The following is an 18,499-nucleotide window of genomic DNA, read 5'->3' as shown; positions in this document are numbered from 1 at the left end:
GCGCCGGTGAAGGTGTTGGAGCGCTGCAGCGAGTCTGATCCTGTACATGATTGCAGCAGTGGAGTTTATGATGCTGTGGGAGTTCACAAGAGCCCCAACAGAACCCCCCCCCCCCCCCCCCCCCCGCAGTGACAGCGTCAGTCGCGTTTATTCAGGTTGACTTGTCCGCAGTTGTTTTCTGGCTCCTCTGCTGCTCCACAGCTGCAGCAGCATCAGGTGGTTGCTGCTCGCTGGCTGGACAAAACGCTGAGTCGTCGTTTCTGTCTTCTATTCCTGGACGCAGGACAGCGTCGTCAAGGTGTTACGTTTAAGAGGCTCAACAGCTTACCTGGGATATGGGTCAACAAAGGTGGCATCAGTCCACAGCTCCCAGCTCCATGTGATACCACTGCAACCAGGAGGCTTCATGTTGCTTCAAAGCTCCTCAGACTCCAGCAGGCCGATGCGAGTCCACAGACGTCCTCATCGAAGCCACTGGGTCCTGGCAGAGACTCGCATTCATTCGCTTGTTGGCTCAATTCAAACCTTAAAACCTTCATAACCTTCTCAATCATTATAACTTTGACCTCTGACCCAATAATACACAACAATCGTTGAATGATGAATGGCGTCCTCCCCGCCTCATCACCTCAGTGTTGTAAAAACTCTCAGCGGCTCTGCCGGTGTTCCTGGTGCCGTCAGATATGAAACACCTGGACGCGATGTGTCGAAACACAAGCAGGAAGGTGAACGTTGTCCCTGGATTCATCCCAGCAGCCTTGAATGAAGCGGGGCTCATTTCCTGCTCTCCAGTGGCGGCTGCTTTATTTGGTGGTAATGAGCTCCGGGGTGGTTTGCACTTCAGTTTAATCACGTTTTCTTTTAAACTCGAGCTGCCGCTTCGTGCAACTTTCTTTCCATGCAGCCAACATTTCAACTGCCACCATGCGGGTGATGCTGTGGCAACCCAGGGCTCGGCCCCCCAGCCTGCTGCCGCTGCACTCACTAACAGCTGAAAGGCCTGACGCAGGCGAAACGCAGGGGAACTCAGGGGAGCTGCAGGGAGAGTCCTTCGTTATCTTTAATTACTGCGTCTCCACCAGGGTTCAAATTTATTTAATCTGTGGGACTTGCTGTTCTGTTAGCATGTCGTACCAATTAAAGCGCAGTTCAGGTGTGTCAGTAAAAGGATCTCCGGGGCAACAGTACGACGGTGACATCAGAAAATACAGATGAGGTCTCAGCTCTGGTATCGAAGCGAAGAAATCGAATGTGACTCCAGTCCCAGAGGGAAATGGGAGCTGCTGGGAGGGCCTGCATGCTGCCAGGGCTCCTGGAGACCGGCCTGCTGTCAATCCTCTTAGATTGCGTCTCACTGAAGATGGATTAGTGAGGTAACACCTTCGTTTGGCCGCCGGTCACTTTGGAGGATTTGATTGAAGGGCCTGCGACCGTCGCTGGCCTCCCGCGCTGATGGTACAGCCAGGTAGTTTCCGTCCGCGGTAGCTGAATTGAATTTCTCCGTTGAAGACGGCTCTTATTGGACGAGGTGTTGTGTTTACTCTACCTGGATTCCTCAGTCCCAGCATGCCGCGCGTGTGCGGGGCGGCCGGTGCGGCGCTGCGGGCTGCGGGGCTTCAGTAGCTCTCCGGGGTGCTGAAGTGGTCTCTCCGGGTCTGACTCCTCCAGCCCGTCCTCCTCGCACAATGACTCGGCTGCGTTTCCTACGCGGATGCTCGGGGTGAGTGTTCAGGTGTCGGGGATGGCGAGATGAGGCTTTGGACCCTGAACTTGTCCTGATGGTCCCGCTGAGATGGTGAGTGTCGCCTCGGCTCCACCGTTCCGGTCCCTCCGTGCACAGTGACGGTTCCTCTGTGTCTCTGCCCACAGGCAGTGATCATTCTCTGGTGAACCAGCAACTTACCGGAAGGACAATGCAGCACATCATCCGCGGGGGGCTGTGGGAGCCCACCTATCCCTGCGGGTCCCTCGTCAGGTGCAGGCCGGCCTGGACAACGCCCCCCTTCTACAGTTTCCTGTTCTGGACCCTTCTAGGGGTCCTGACGTTCCCTTGTTGCGTGCGCTGCTTAATATTCAAAGTCGGGGTCCTGGGGCCCTGGAACTGCGACCCAGTTTTCTACAGGGCCCTGCCGGCCTCGGCCGCACGGCTCGCTGTGAGCCGGATCAACGGGGACCGCAGTCTGGATCTGGGCCTAACAGTGGACTTCATTATCCTGCAGGAGCCATGCGAGACGTCCAAGGCCCTGACGGCCTTCATCTACTCGGAGAGGATGGCTGACGCCTTTGTGGGTCCCACCAACCCTGGATACTGCACCGCCGCCGCCCTATTGGCCAAGAACTGGGACAAGGCCATCTTCTCGCACAGCTGTGTGAACTTTGAACTGGACCGCGTCACGGGATACCCGACGTTTTCCAGAACGGTTCCGTTCCCATCCGAGGTTTTGTTCATGGTCTTGAAGCACTTCAGGTGGGCCAAGGTGGCGGTGGTGTCGTCCAGCGAGGACATCTGGGTGGACACGGCGGGGAGGGTGGCGGCGGCGCTGAGGAATCAGGGTCTTCTCGTTGGCCTGGTTGCATCTGTGGGGATGAACGAGACGGACACGGAGAGGACGCTGAGGAAGATCCAGGCAGCAGCAGAGGTCAAAGGTCAGTGTGACGACATGCCAGCAGGAGTGAAGGAGCAGGAATCCAATGTCTCTCAGAATATTTGAATCAGGCCTTTCACTGACCTCTGGTCAGCCAATGGCAGGGATTCTTGTGGCGCTGAGGGTTGTGAAGCAGACTGACAGAGATCTGAAGAAGTTGTATTCCTGAGGCGGATCTTGTTTTCTGTGGACAAAGGTCGCATTCCCTGGTAAACGTTCTCTGATGATCTAATAAAGTGCTGGATTACTTTGAACCAGTTCTTTTTGATTTATTTATTTCCTTCATACAAAAAGGAATGGGTAACAACTTAAACAAAACTTTTAAAAAGATGAATATGATTGAGTTATCGTCCAAATTTTATTCTAAATATCTGTATTGGCAAAGACCTTCCACGTGTATCTGAGCAGAACCGGTCTGCAGATGCAGCACAACAGCCAAAGTCCAGGCAGTGGAACCCATTGACTCCAGGACCACAAAGAGTTACGCGGCCCTGTTGTTAGTGTTGTTGTCAGTGTTGTTGTTAGTGTTGTTGGTGTTGTTGTTAGTGTTGTTGTTGGTGTTGTTGTTAGTGTTGTTTGTGTTGTTAGTGTTGTTGTTTGTGTTGTTAGTGTTGTTGTCAGTGTTGTTGTTAGTGTTGTTGTTGGTGTTGTTGTTAGTGTTGTTGTTGGTGTTGTTGTTAGTGTTGTTTGTGTTGTTAGTGTTGTTGTTTGTGTTGTTAGTGTTGTTGTCAGTGTTGTTGTTAGTGTTGTTGTCGGTGTTGTTGTTAGTGTTGTTGTTCGTGTTGTTGTCAGTGTTGTTGTTAGTGTTGTTGTTGGTGTTGTTGTTAGTGTTGTTTGTGTTGTTAGTGTTGTTGTTTGTGTTGTTGTCAGTGTTGTTGTATATGTTGTTGTTTATGTTGTTGTTAATGTTGTTGTTTGTGTTAGTGTTGTTGTTGGTGTTGTTGTTAATGTTGTTGTTAGTGTTGTTGTTAGTGTTGTTAGTGTTGTTGTTAGTGTTGTTTAGTGTTGTTGTTAATGTTGTTGTTTGTGTTGTTAGTGTTGTCAGTGTTTTTAATGTTGTTGTTTGTGTTGTTAGTGTTGTTGTTAATGTTGTTGTTTGTGTTGTTATTAATGTTGTTGTTTGTGTTAGTGTTGTTGTTTGTGTTGTTGTTAGTGTTGTATAGTGTTGTTGTTAATGTTGTTGTTAGTGTTGTCAGTGTTGTTAATGTTGTTGTTTGTGTTGTTAGTGTTGTTGTTAGTGTTGTTGTTGGTGTTGTTGTCAGTGTTGTCAGTGTTGTTGTCAGTGTTGTTTGTGTTGTTAGTGTTGTTGTTTGTGTTGTTAGTGTTGTTGTCAGTGTTGTCAGTGTTGTTTATGTTGTTGTTAATGTTGTTGTTTGTGTTGTTAGTGTTGTTGTTTGTGTTAGTGTTGTTGTTTGTGTTGTTGTTTGTGTTGTTAGTGTTGTAAGTGTTGTTAATGTTGTTGTTTGTGTTGTTAGTGTTGTCAGTGTTGTTAATGTTGTTGTTTGTGTTGTTAGTGTTGTTGTTAGTGTTGTTGTTAATGTTGTTGTTTGTGTTGTTAGTGTTGTTGTTAGTGTTGTTGGTGTTGTTGTTAGTGTTGTTGTCAGTGTTGTTAATGTTGTTAGTGTTGTTGTCAGTGTTGTTGTTGTTGTCGTAGTGTTGTTGTTTGTGTTGTCAGTGTTGTTTGTGTTGTTGTTTTTGTTAGCATGCCTCGAGATGTTGAACGTTTGCAAGACTTTCTGAGGTTTGGGTTCAGCTCCACCAGAGGAACTAGATGACAACACTTTTCACATCCTTCGTGTGTGTGTGTCTGTGTGTATGTTTGTGTGTGTTTCAGTCATCATCATGTGCATGCACTCTGTCCTGGTCGGTGGCGAGCAGCAGGCCACATTCCTCCTCAAAGCCCAGCAGATGGGTCTGACGTCAGGGAGGCTTGTGTTCCTGCCCTATGACACGCTCCACTACAGCCTTCCCTACTCTGTCTCCTACTTTCCTCTACGGAATAACAGCAGGCTGAGGGAGGCTTACGATGCGGTTCTCACTGTCACCATGGCGTCTGAGCCTCTGTCCTTCAACGAGGCGTACGCTGCAGCCAAGATGAGCGAGGGAGTGACCCTACCTGTACCTCCAGAGCAGGTAGGACTGGTCCAGCTACTGCAGCTGGGGAAATAAAAACCTCTCTGCTCATATGAATGTACACGTTAGCGATCACTGGGATCCCCGTATGTGGCGAGTCCTTGTTGCTCATTATATGAAGCTTATCAAACCAGAAATGTTTGACCAGTGCTGAAACCCTTCGTGTGCTCTTCTCCCATTTCCCCACTGAGGGACGAACAAAGGTTTATCTTATCGTATTCTCCTCTGCACCCATGTCACGTCTCACAGGTCAACCCACTGTTTGGCACCATATACAACAGCATCTACCTGCTGGCCAAGTCCATTCACAACGCCCGCAGGGCTGGAATGACGCTGTCGGGCTCCAACTTGGCCTACTTCACCAAGAACACAACCTTCCCTGGCTTCAACCAGAAGATCCTGGTGACCACCGGGGGCAACGTCAAAACCGGTTACGTCATCTTGGACACTGACAACACCGGGGGGCGGCTGTACCCGACATACCTGGTCGACCTCACAGCTGGGGTGCTTCGTTTTGCCGGGAGATCCATCAACTTTCCAGGAGGATCTCCTCCGCCGTCAGATTCCAGCTGCTGGTTTGAGAAGTCAGCCGTCTGCTCAGGAGGTACGAACCTGTGGTTGTGTGTGCGCGCGCGTGTGTGTGTGTTCATGTGTATGTTCATGTGTGTTCGTGTGTGTTCATTGTATTCCTGTGTGTGTTTGTGTGTTTCTGTGTGTTCATGTGAGTTACTTGGTTTCTTCAGTTCTTCAATTTTATGTGTTGTACTTCGTTTTTGTCACCTGTTGTCGTCTCCAGGTGTGGAGGTCACCTACATCATCGTGGTGTTTGCTGTCATCTTCTGTCTTGCTGTCGCAGGTCTCGCTGTCAGCCTTTACATCAGGTACAGTCTGTGACAGATAACACGCGTGTTACCTCTCCTCCATCGTTCTCATCTTCAAAATACACGTTCATCAAACTCTGTAAAACAAAGGAAGCGAACCGCTTTTCTAGGAGAACACAGACAGTTTTGTGAAATGTTCTCATGGCATTAAGGTTGTTGCAACTCTGGATGATTGTCAGTTGTGGGAGGTACAAAAGATGTCAGAGTTAGAAATAAACGTCCCGATTTGCCTCCTGCCTGTAAGACTAAATTGAGGGCTGAAAAAGTCCCGAAAAGTCTCACAACAAATTTGTGCATAAGAACATTTGATGAATGGACGTCAACTGGAGAAACCGTGATCTTAAACAGGCAGGAGAAACTTAGAGGTCTCAGAGAAATCTACAGTAAAGTGATTATTAAAACTCAAGCAGGGCTTTTTTGTGACGTGGTCACGGCGAGTTTGATTTATAGGATACAAGGTTTTTATCATTCGAGGATAAGTTTCTTTGGTCATAATCTCAGGTGATCTCTGAGGTAAACCAACTGCCACTGGCTGAAGGGAACTGCTTATATTTTGTGACTGTGACTGGCAGGAGGAGGCTCCAACAGATCCAGCTGGTCAAAGGTCCCAATCGGATCCTGCTGACCTTAGAGGACCTCACCTTCATCAACCCTCAGCTTAGCAAGAAGGTACACTAACAGCAGCACGTGTGCTATTCCACACACACACACACACACACACACATATATACAGTACTGTATATATGTGTGTGTGTGTCTGTGTGTGTGTGTGTTTTGAAGCACAGGAGAATTATATCAGCTAGAAAATCCTTTCAAAACTTGGTCAAGATGCTCATGTTAAGTGTATTTTCTTTGATATGTAATTCCACTTTGCATGTTCTAAATCTGCACGACTCTTCTTATATTTTGTGTTAAGAAAATCACTTTAGAAGATCTGAGCGAGTCTAAAAGTGCTCTGGAGGAGAAATCTGCTGACCGCTCTCAGTCAGTGAACAGCATGCAGACAGCCACGCATGAGACCACCAACGTGGCTGTGTACGAGGTGGGTGCCGCCCGCAGCTCTCATAGTCTCTGACAGCTACACTGTCATATCAAAGACCCTCTTTCTACCCGGAGCATCATGGAGGCCAGCTAGTGGAATGTTCTGGAGCTCTCCATCAGATCTGCTGCACTTATAAAACCCTCGACCACCAATGATGGTGACAGGGAAATCTTGTTGAAGTGTTTTTGGCTGAATATCACCTGGCCCTGTCCTCCAGGGAGACTGGGTCTGGCTGAAGAAGTTTGAGGAGGGACAGTTCAGGGAGGTGAAGCAGAGCACCACCAAGATTTTCACCAAGGTAGAACCATGTGTCTTTGTTGGCCTGATCAATCAAATTTAGTGGTTTGTGAAAAGTCCAATCAGGAAACACATGCCGCTTTCCTCCATCAGTTCGCTCATCTTGTCTTCCAGATGAAGGACCTGAGGCACGAGAATGTGAATCCCTTCCTGGGCTTCTTCTCCGACTGCTCCATGTTCGCCGTGGTGACGGAACACTGCTCCCGAGGGAGTCTGCAGGACCTGCTGAGGAACGAGGACGTTAAACTGGACTGGATGTTCAAGTCCTCACTTGTACTTGACCTCATCAAGGTAAATGTTAGCAGTGCGAGCATAGCCACTGGGGGTGCGAGCACCTTCCTGATTGTAGAGGGTAGAGACCCAGAGGTTGAAGGTTTCAGGTCAAACAGAACAACTGAGCCAGAAAAATGGTCCTTTCTAGTTTGACAGTGCAGATTTGAAGTGGAACCTTTTTAGCAAGACTCCTCCCCTGTCAACAGGCCACGTTGTCTTTTGGATCTTATTTCCAGTCACATAAAGATCCTTTTGAGTTTGGGAAGAATTGTTGCAGCAAGAAACCATCAAACGTGCCAGAAGGACCCTCACGGTGAGGCTTGCATGCTCCTCCGGCCCAGTGGGCCTGGAGCTCAACGCTTGTGTGTATCGTGGCGGCTCTGTAACCTGCATCCGTCAGTCACGTTGTAGTCACAAAGCTCGACCCCAGGAATCCCCAGTGCTTCTACACAGGTGAAGAAAGTCTCACCCAGCAAAGGGAGATGAGTCAATGAATGAATGAATGTGATGTGGTTGAAACCTCTTGTTGAATGTGTTCAAATGACCTTTGACCTGGGCCGTCCGTTTTTGCTTCCAGGGTATGAAATACCTCCATCACAGGGACTTTGCCCATGGCCGGCTGAAGTCCCGGAACTGTGTGGTTGACGGGCGTTTTGTCCTCAAGATTACCGACTATGGCTTCAATGAGCTGCTGGAGTCTCAGAAAGCTCCTGTAGAAGAGCCTCCACCTGAAGGTAGTCAGGCTGATAATACTGCTCGTTACTGTGCACACCTGAAGCTACCTGGTCCAGGTACACGTATCTCTTTATTGACGTCAGTAGTTCTTCCCTCAGATCTGTTCTGGACGGCTCCAGAGTTCCTGAGAGATGTTGCAAACTCTCGTAAAGGCACCACCAAAGGAGACGTGTACAGCTTTTCTATCATCCTCCAGGAGGTGGTGGTCCGCGGACCACCGTACTGCATGCTGGGTCTCACACCTGAGGGTACGTATGGTATCTGAACAGGTGTGTCTTGTTTGTTATCTACCGGTTCCCAAGCTATCATGCACACAGGAGACAGTGGGAACATTTCTCTCCTCTCTGAGTGTTCTGACATGCAACAAAGCTGCTAGCTTGTTGGATTCACCAGTCGCACCTCCTCGGTCTCCTTATCAGAGATCATCCGAAAGGTGAAGAAGCCTCCTCCCATGTGCCGGCCCACCGTGGCCCCAGACCAGGCACCTCTGGAGTGTATCCAGCTCATGAAGCAGTGCTGGAGCGAACTGCCCGACCGCAGGCCGACCTTTGAAGAGATCTTTGACAGGGTTTGTGTCTTCTTCTAGATTTGTTGTAAAGTTATGTCAGCAACTACGAGGCGCACTGAAGTCACTGGTGATGCTGGTGTCAGGGTACCGTAGTCGTGCATTCATAACTGCTGCTTCTCTTTGGGACTCGTGAATGTGGAGCACCTCCACACATCTTCTAACACCATCAGTAAATGACTGCTGGACTCGTTCGTCAGCTGTTAACTAACCTTTGACTAAACATTACTCATGGTTAACTAAGCTCTAACTAGCCATTATTATTGTGCCCTTATTGCAAAGTGTTCCTGAGATACTAAACGACAACAATCTCTTTTTCAGCCTTCTCAGAAACACTTCTTGTTATGAACTAAATTAATTGCTCTTTATTTGTTCACGATCAGTTCAAGATCATCAACAAGGGCAAGAAGACCAACATCATTGACTCCATGCTGAGGATGCTGGAGCAGTACAGCTCCAACCTGGAGGACCTCATCAGGGAGAGAACCGAGGAGCTGGAGGTGGAGAAGCAGAGAACAGAGAAACTGCTGTCCGAGATGCTTCCACCGTGAGCCAGCACACACACACACACACACACACACACACACACACACACACACACACACACACACACACATGCGTGTCTGGTTGTCTGAGTCTCGTCTGTACCTTAGGTCTGTGGCCGAGGCCCTGAAGACCGGCGCCACTGTGGAGCCTGAGTACTTTGACCAGGTGACAATCTACTTTAGTGACATCGTGGGTTTTACTACGATCTCTTCGCTCAGTGACCCCATCGAGGTGGTTGACCTTCTTAATGACCTCTACACACTGTTTGATGCCGTTCTCTGCAACCACGACGTCTACAAGGTCAGAGAGCACGCTCAGTAGTGAAAGTACACGCTCAGTAGTGAAAGTACACGCTCAGTAGTGAAAGTACACGCTCAGTAGTGAAAGTACATGCTCAGTTTTAAGAGCTTTACATTTGCCAAAACTAAATATGTGGACGTTATCTAGGTAGAAACCATCGGAGACGCCTACATGGTGGCGTCCGGTCTGCCCAAGAGAAATGGCAACAAGCACGCTGCTGAGATCGCCAGCATGTCCCTGAACATCCTCAGCGCTGTGGGAACCTTCCGCATGCGGCACATGCCGGACGTTCCTGTCAGGATACGCATTGGAATCCACTCAGGTGAGTCGTGCAAAGCTGCATTTGAGGTCGCTCGGTTACCTCCAGTTGGAACTGGAACTGCTTGCGTTTTGCTCAGTTGGGTTCAAACAAGTCACCCCCATACTTTGATAGGACCACTTCCTGTTGGGCTAAAAAACACACCTCATCCCTGACATGACCACTTCCTGTTGGGCTAAAAAACACACCTCATCCCTGACATGACCACTTCCTGTTGGGCTAAAAAACACACCTCATCCCTGACATGACCACTTCCTGTTGGGCTAAAAAACACACCTCATCCCTGACATGACCACTTCCTGTTGGGCTAAAAAACACACCTCACACTAAGCATGAAGACGAGCACATCAAGGTGGGATATTCCAGTTATCCCTCCTCCTCACTGCTCATCACTCAAACATGAGTTCCATGTTATCGCAATGTAAATTATCACATTAGAACATAATCAGGTTCGACGAGTTTACCAACCAGTAGGGATTTTTAATGTCAAGGCAGCTTTTTGGAATTCCACGATGATCTCAGAGCCTTGACGCCAGCGGAGCGAGCGTCAGGTGAGTCAGGGCCTGATCCCAGACGTGTCTTAGACTCACCAGGTTTGTGTGTGTCTCCAGGGCCCTGTGTTGCCGGGGTGGTCGGCCTGACCATGCCTCGGTACTGCCTTTTTGGAGACACCGTCAACACTGCCTCTCGAATGGAATCCACCGGGCTGCGTGAGTCTCACACAGTGGTTTTAGGGCTTTGTGGTTTCTTGAGGTCTGACGTCTTTTCTCTCGGCTCAGCTTATAGGATCCATGTGAACGTGAGCACTGTGAAGATCCTCCATTCTCTCAACGAGGGTTATAAAATAGAAGTCAGGGGCAAGACAGAGCTGAAGGTAATGTCAGCTCGCCGGTCTGGATTGACTCTCATTTGCAGATGTGTTAAACATGTTGGTTTTTCTAGGGTAAAGGCATCGAGGAGACGTACTGGCTCGTGGGGAAAACTGACTTCACAAAGCCTTTGCCAAAGCCACCAGAGATCAAGCCAGGGTGAGACCCCAGCTCTCGGCCGTACGGTCGTACTCGTACTGTCTCTATCAAAAAAATGATACTATATACAGTCTGTTTCTATGTACAAGTGTGCCAAAGTCATTGCTAGCAGGTTTCCCAGACATCTTCTCAGATTTCATTGCTAATTATCGTCAGTCACTTTGGACTCATGTAAACTGTCCACGTGTTACTTCAGGGAAGACAATCACGGGCTGAACCCTGAGGATATAGCAGCGTACAGGAGAAAGAAAGCTGAGAAAAAGGCTTGAGCTCTTTAGTGCGAACCCAGAGGAGGTATCCACCTGCATGCCAGCTGCTGTTGTGTTGTCAGTGTTTGCTGTGACACACACACACACACACACACACACACACACACACACATTTCCTCTCATTGATCTCTAAATCCTATCGATTGCGCTGTGATCTACTAGCCTCATTAATCTCTTGATCTTATCAACTCTCCTTAAGCAGATTTGGGAAAGCTCTCTTTGTTTGGTGAATTCACTTTCATGTCACATTATTTTGGTCTGTTCGTGGCAGCGTTTCAGTTTTGTCTGCTTGGTGGTTTGCGTCCATTGTTTTTTTTCATGTTTTAAACAAAGATATTTGTCTTAAAAATCACAGAACAGAAGAATAACTGTCATCCGTGTCTCTATCAGGGACAACTGGCAGGAGATGGTGACAGACGAGATCAAGGCCCTTTTTCGTAAAGCCAGGAGGCAGGTGGAAAAACCCAAAATCTGAATGAGAGGAAAGGTGTGAAAGAGTGGAGGAAGGAGGAGACATCCAGAGACAGCTAGAGACTGAGAGAGGGGACAAAGGGACCGAGAACACCGGCCAGCCGCTCGCCGCGGCTTAAAGCAGACTTCTTTAAGAGGATTGTGCATCGACTGGCTAATCTGCCTGCAGCCGACACAGCAGAACATGACGCTGCTAATGTAATGAGAGTTACCGCCAGGCCCGCCGCCACGCACTGGGCAGCTGCGGCCAGCGTGTCCCTGTGGCCGTCATGTCCCTGCAGCCAGCGTGTCCCTGTGGCCGTCATGTCCCTGCAGCCAGCGTGTCCCTGCAGCCGTCATGTCCCTGCGGCCAGCGTGTCCCTGCGGCCATCATGTCCCTGCGGCCAGTGTGTCCCAGGGGCCAGTGTGTCCCTGCAGCCAGCGTCTCCCTGCAGCCAGCGTGTTCCAGGGGCCAGTGTGTCCCTACAGCCAGTGTGTCCCTGCAGCCAGCATGTCCCAGGGGCCAGCGTGTCCCTGCAGCCAGCGTGTCCCTGCAGCCAGCATGTCCCAGGGGCCAGCGTGTCCCTGCAGCCAGCGTGTCCCTGCAGCCAGCGTGTCCCTGCAGCCAGCATGTCCCTGGGGCCAGTAAATGGTAAATGGACTCTCCATTTACCTCAGCAGCACTCCAAGCTCTTCACAGTCTCGTCTCATTCACCCGTTCACTCACTGATGGTGGAGCTGCCATGCAAGGCGCCAACCTGCTCATCAGGAGCAACTATGGGTTCAGTATCTTGCTCAAGGACACTTGGACATGGTCACCGGGGTTGGGGATCGAACCAGCGACCCTTTGGTTGCTAGACGGCCACTCTACCCCTGAGCCATGCTGCCAGTGTGTCCCTGCAGCCAGCGTGTCCCAGGGGCCAGTGTGTCCCTACAGCCAGCGTGTCCCTGCAGCCAGCGTGTCCCTGGGGCCGGCATGTCCCTCCTTGCTGCGCTCACTGGCCACTGAGTGGTCACCTATTTCAGGGGAACAGGAAGCTCAACCAGAGGAAGATTGAAAGCCCCAAACGTTTCCAAATGAAATGTTGTGAATGTTTGTCTGTTTTCTAGTTTGTCCTGTTAGCTTCTTAGTTAGCGGCTGAGAGTTAACATGAGCTCCAAAGATGGAGGCGAACACTGCTGTTGGCATATAAACAACTGACATCCACCCATGCATCATCCCTCCATCATCCATCCATCCATCATCCATCCATCATCCATCCATCATCCCTCCATCATCCATCATCCCTCCATCATCCATCCATCATCCATCCATCATCCATCATTCATCCATCCATCCCTCCATCATCCATCCATCATCCATCCATCCCTCCATCATCCCTCCATCATCCCTCCATCATCCATCCCTCATCCATCATCCCTCCATCATTCATCCATCCATCATCCATCCATCATCCATCCATCATCCCTCCATCATCCATCATCCCTCCATCATCCATCCATCATCCATCCATCATCCATCATTCATCCATCCATCCCTCCATCATCCATCCATCATCCATCCATCCCTCCATCATCCCTCCATCATCCCTCCATCATCCATCCCTCATCCATCATCCCTCCATCATTCATCCATCCATCATCCATCCATCCATCATCCCTCCATCATCCATCCATCATCCATCCATACATCCATCATCCCTCCATCATCCATCCATCATCCATCATTCATCCATCCATCCCTCCATCATCCATCCATCATCCATCCATCCCTCCATCATTCATCCATCCATCCATCCATCATCCCTCCATCATCCATCCATCATCCCTCCATCATCCATCATCCCTCCATCATCCCTCCATCATTCATCCATCCATCATCCATCATCCCTCCATCATCCATCCATCATCCATCCATCCATCATCCATCATCCCTCCATCATCCAACCATCATCCATCATCCCTCCATCATCCATCCATCATCCCTCCATCATCCATCCATCATCCCTCCATCATCCATCCATCCATCCATCCATCATCCCTCCATCATCCTTCATCCCTCCATCATTCATCCATCCATCATCCATCCATCATCCATCCATCCATCATCCCCCATCATCCATCCATCATCCATCCATCCATCATCCATCCATCATCCAACCATCATCCCTCCATCATCCCTCCATCATCCATCCCTCCATCATCCAACCATCATCCATCATCCCTCCATCATCCATCCATCATCCCTCCATCATCCATCCATCATCCCTCCATCATCCATCCATCATCCATCATCCCTCCATCATCCATCCATCCATCATCCATCCATCATCCATCCATCCATCCATCCATCATCCCTCCATCATCCTTCATCCCTCCATCATTCATCCATCCATCATCCATCCATCATCCATCCATCCTCCATCCATCCATCATCCAACCATCATCCCTCCATCATCCCTCCATCATCCATCCCTCCATCATCCCTCCATCATCCATCCCTCCATCATCCATCCATCATCCATCCATCCATCCATCCATCCATCATCCCTCCATCATCCTTCATCCCTCCATCATTCATCCATCCATCATCCATCCATCATCCATCCATCCTCCATCCATCCATCATCCCTCCATCATCCATCCCTCCATCATCCAACCATCATCCATCATCCCTCCATCATCCATCCATCATCCATCCATCATCCCTCCATCATCCATCCATCATCCCTCCATCATCCATCCATCCATCATCCATCCATCATCCATCCATCCATCCATCCATCATCCCTCCATCATCCTTCATCCCTCCATCATTCATCCATCCATCATCCATCCATCATCCATCCATCCATCATCCATCCATCATCCAACCATCATCCCTCCATCATCCATCCATCATCCATCCATCATCCCTCCATCATCCTTCATCCCTCCATCATTCATCCATCCATCATCCATCCATCCATCATCCATCCATCATCCAACCATCATCCCTCCATCATCCCTCCATCATCCATCCCTCCATCATCCCTCCATCATCCATCTTGGACCATACGAGCCTACGTGAACAAGATCTTTGCCTCTTTAAATTCTCTCCTACAGCAGAAGCTCAGAGGTGACATTTAGGCTCCATTTTAGCGAATAAACAATTAAGATACCAGAGGCTCAGCATGGTACAAATCTATGATAAAAGACTGTTCAGAGGGTTCAGACACCACAGGAGTCCTTCAGTCCTCTCCTAGGAGAGCTTTTAAAAGGACCTCCACTCTTCTGCCCATAGTTCATGTCACAGTAAATCAATTTGATTTTACTAAATTTGTGAATTTGACACTCTTGCTGTTTGTTTCCTCTCAATAAAAAACCTGTAAACACACACACTCTCACTCTCACTCTCACACTCTCTCTCTCACACACACACACACACACACGTCCCTCGCAGTAAGTGGCGTCTCTGTGTTACCGCTAAACATCGCCATCTAGTGTTGACTCAAAGCAGTTAAAAGGTTTCATTCAACAGTTAGAATGAGAATATGCTGTAAAGATGCTTTTCGGTCGAGGTTATTTCCTCTCGGGTCTCTGAGTTAATCCCGGGATGTGAACTCCTTTTCCTGATGTGTTTTTAGAGATAATCCCTGATCTCGTGCTGAAGGTACACTGCTTAATTCATGCTTGATGTACAAAACAGCAGCAAAGTCCGTCAGAATCTGTGATATTGTTGTATTTTGTATCTTATTAATGCAACACAACGTCCCACATGTACAGACACGTGTCATTAAAACATTATAAACTACTGATTTGTAATTTCCTTGTTGTTTGAGCTTCATTTCATGTCTCTTGTGTTTTTCTCTTGACCACCACAGGGGGGCTCCCTTCCCACTTTACGGCAGGTAACATCATTTGATTGTGAGATTTCCCAACATATCTATTCAGTGCTATTTAGATTTAGTAGGTGGATGTTGAAAGCTGCGAGGGACCTTTAAACATGTGACTGTGATTATTTCAGCCGCCGACTCCACGAGGACCCTGCACTCCCGTCCTGCAGGGCCTTTAGATCTCAGACTAGTGGAGGCTCAGCAAGCGAAGCACCACATTCTTTGGATAGTTGTCTGTCGCAGATAAGAAAGGGGCACTCATTGTTCAACCTCCCAACACACACACACGCACACACACACACACACACATTCCCAACCTAGGAAGACTGTGGGTGCTCCAGCCAACTGGAAAGATTGTTGTCGTTGGACGTGGGCTGACATTCCTCTGCTGGCGTCTCCAGTCAGACACCAGTTGGAGATCACACACAGTTTTCTTCAGGTTTTTTTATTGACAAATGAAAAACATTTCACGACATAGTCACACGATTCCAACAATTTTGTTTGGGGAAAATACCAACAGCAACAAAATGGCACAGTCTGGTTGGCAGGTGAACATGAACCAAGCAGCAAATGTTTGCAACGTTTCCACTGCAAGTTCAGCAGGAGCGAGTTTCAGTGCAAACAGGAGGAGGCGATGGCAACACGAGGGGAGGAGCAGAAGCAACAGACACACAAGCTGGTGCCAGGACCTTTTTGCCTTTAAACATTAAAGATAATGCAAGAGAGCACACGTGGGTCAGAGCCGAACCGATACTGGCATGAGGAGGCGGTGAGAGACAGAGGCCATACTTAATGTAAGCATGTTGACTGACGCTTGTGTGTGAGAATCTCAAGGCACACGTTTGAGTTTTGGTGTGAATGAGATCATCACTCAGTCAAAAACAGAACTTTATGGAGGGAAGGTTGTCGTCTAAGCTTCGGTTGCCTGATGGAATGTGCTGAGATAACAGTCGCACAGTTTACTGCAGTTCACAAATAAAACTACCAACACAGATCATGACATTATAGCTCATCGCGCATCTTGTCCCCTTTGGGTCGAACTACTCTGCCGATGTACAGGATGGAGTTGGTCTTGCTGTCCTTCACCAGGAAAATGAAGGGGTGGTCCACGTAGAAGAGCTTGGGGTTCCTCAGCTTCTCAGTGCCGAAGATGCTGGTGTCGAAGGGGTTTCCATCGACGCTCAGCTCCAGGGCCGAGGCGTGGAAGACGTTGGAGAGGTACAGGTCTTTCTTCCCCGAGATGTTGGACAGGTCGGCCTTGGTTTTGTCTACAGCCTCGGTCAGACCCAGCTCAGCCAGATGTTTCTGGAGGGACCGAAAAAAGGACTTCAGATAATAATATACAGAGAATAAATAACTAATTGAATTTGTTTCCATGAACGAATCCAATTGTGGGAGCAACTCTATCTTGTGGCAACAGAATCTGTTTTTCTCCCTCTCTGTGGCGGCTCTGGTCTCCACATGACCCCCAGGACCTATAGAACCGACCACTGTGGATCAGGCAGCTACCTGCAGGTTGTGGCTGACTTCCACTGAGATTTTCGGGAGGGAGATGGAGACAGCGGTGTTCTTCATCTTGCTGACCCAAGCCTCCACCTGCTTCCTGGTCAGCAGCTTTTCCAGGCGCTCCAGGGACTCCAGGTGGAACGGCATGATGAGGATCATGGAGGCCTGCTTCTGGCCCAGAGGCATGTCCAGCACAAAGACCTGGTTCTCAGTGTCCTCAAAGAAGTTGTACAGACCTGTGAGGAGCAGTCAGACCAATCAGATCTCACCATGTTTTCAAAATAAAAGAAAGTTTTAAAGCTTCTTGGCAAAACTCACCTGTGCGATGCATCATGGGAATTCCAACAGTGAACGAGCGGGTCACCAGGAAACCACGGTTGTCCACCATTTTCTCATAGAACTTCTCATCCCAGTGAGCTGCAGAAGAGGAAATATTCTCATCGTGATCATGAATCAACTACAGTCACCAGCCGTGGAATAATTCTCCACTCATGCTTACGCTTAAAGAACATGGCATTGATGATCATGGCGCCATCTGCGTTCTGCACATCCTTGGTGATCTCGGGCAGCTTGCCATCTGTGGACTTGGCAGCCCACTCGTTGATGGAGTTCACCGCGCTTCTCTTGTCCCTGAAGTTGATTTTGGAATGGTCATAGTTGTAGTGCTTTTTGCTGGTCTTCACAAACTCGTCAGCAAAGGAGACGGAGCTGGGCCCGTAGAGGCGGTTGTTGATTTTCCAGGTGGTGTTGCGGGTTTTGGCATTGCTCACCTGTGAAGGAGCAGCGTTCAAGATTAAAACGCTCTTCCGGGGGAAGTAATTGCCAGACAAAAGCTTTCCGAAGCTGTGTTGTACCTCTGAGAGCAGCTCGGACAGGCCTGCATGCAGTTGCTCGTCCTTCAGCTTGTCAGCACTCAGCACAGCTTTGACCTGGGAGGCGGTGGAGGCTTTGCCTCCCAGAGCCACCATGCCCAGGGAGGAGGCCACCACCACAGGAGAGAGCAGGATGTTCTCTATGTCCTTCTCCTTTGCCATGTTGTGGTAGAGGCTGAGCCACAGGCACAAGAAGGATTATTCTAAAAACCTTGGAACGACAGGTATCAGCCAGCTTTGTGTTATCGTGCCATCATACCTGAAAGCCAGGTTGGCGCTGTTGTCAGCCAGCGCGGAGGCGTGGCTGCTCAGCTTCTTGTCCTCTGCAGAGGCCACAAGGGCAAGCAGACAAAGAGCAACGACCTTCATCACCCACATCCTCTTTGTCCCCAGAAGCAGCTGAAGTAGCCTGTAAAAAAGCAGCAAAGTAACGGACAAGGTTGGAAAAGTAGCAGGTCTTGGTCAAACACAATCAAAGAACGTGTATGCTGGATGCTATGAGTGTGAAAATCTCTGAACTACCAGGAATGTTTGGTTGAAAGGCCTGGAGACTAAGTTTGACATGTAGCACTGCTAGTGGTGAGGTGGCGTCTGCGTGAGGCGGCCATGTTCCTCGCCACGTCAGCAGCCTCGACTCAGCTGAGTTGCCATCTAGTCAGACTGAAGCTCTGTGCAGCTGAAAATTGACACCTCTGTTCTCTAGAGCGACAAGATCATGGAGCAGATCGTCAGACTCAGGACACGTTTGCTTGTCCTTTCCTGT

At 49.1% G+C, this 18,499-nt stretch overlaps 2 protein-coding genes across 5 annotated transcripts in view; one reads left to right on the top strand and one right to left on the bottom strand.

The window, feature by feature from the left end:
* Nucleotides 1-1,125: 1,125 nt before the first annotated feature.
* gucy2f (guanylate cyclase 2F, retinal) lies at nt 1,126-11,572 on the top strand. 2 transcript variants are annotated; one of them, XM_086215397.1, is made up of 19 exons: nt 1,126-2,646; nt 4,480-4,778; nt 5,028-5,382; nt 5,575-5,659; nt 6,232-6,328; nt 6,576-6,701; nt 6,919-6,999; nt 7,113-7,289; nt 7,849-8,005; nt 8,105-8,254; nt 8,426-8,574; nt 8,955-9,118; nt 9,225-9,417; nt 9,565-9,739; nt 10,348-10,446; nt 10,516-10,610; nt 10,679-10,764; nt 10,961-11,058; nt 11,424-11,557. In XM_086215397.1, the coding sequence occupies exons 1-18, from the start codon at nt 1,914-1,916 to the stop codon at nt 11,031-11,033; spliced, it is 3,294 nt and encodes a 1,097-aa protein (XP_086071523.1). In that variant the 5' UTR covers nt 1,126-1,913; the 3' UTR covers nt 11,034-11,058; nt 11,424-11,557. The 2 variants fall into 2 exon arrangements, with proteins under 2 accessions (XP_086071523.1, XP_086071522.1); XM_086215396.1 differs by lacking the exon at nt 10,961-11,058 and having other exon boundaries at nt 1,129-2,646; nt 11,424-11,572.
* A 4,190-nt stretch (nt 11,573-15,762) lies between these two features.
* Nucleotides 15,763-18,499, bottom strand: part of serpinh1b (serpin peptidase inhibitor, clade H (heat shock protein 47), member 1b) — a 3,770-nt gene continuing 1,033 nt past the window's right edge. For 2 of the 3 annotated variants that reach the window (XM_086215398.1, XM_086215399.1), the window contains 6 exons: nt 17,996-18,145; nt 17,719-17,911; nt 17,364-17,634; nt 17,183-17,281; nt 16,868-17,100; nt 15,763-16,663 (listed from right to left, as the gene is read on the bottom strand). In XM_086215398.1, coding sequence (XP_086071524.1) covers nt 16,361-16,663; nt 16,868-17,100; nt 17,183-17,281; nt 17,364-17,634; nt 17,719-17,911; nt 17,996-18,114 — 1,218 coding nt within the window. In that variant the 5' untranslated portion in view covers nt 18,115-18,145 and the 3' untranslated portion in view covers nt 15,763-16,360. Of the gene's footprint in view, nt 16,664-16,867; nt 17,101-17,182; nt 17,282-17,363; nt 17,635-17,718; nt 17,912-17,995; nt 18,146-18,258 lie in introns of all 3 variants that reach the window. The other variant, XM_086215400.1, reaches the window with a different exon arrangement.

Source organism: Aulostomus chinensis, chromosome 10, assembly GCF_037954235.1.
Source record: "Aulostomus chinensis isolate RoL2024-O1b breed Wild chromosome 10, RoL_Achi_v1.0, whole genome shotgun sequence".
NCBI classification, from domain to species: Eukaryota; Metazoa; Chordata; class Actinopteri; order Syngnathiformes; family Aulostomidae; genus Aulostomus; species Aulostomus chinensis.
Note: the sequence above shows the minus strand (reverse complement) of the source record. Positions and strands in the feature narration are given on the sequence as shown.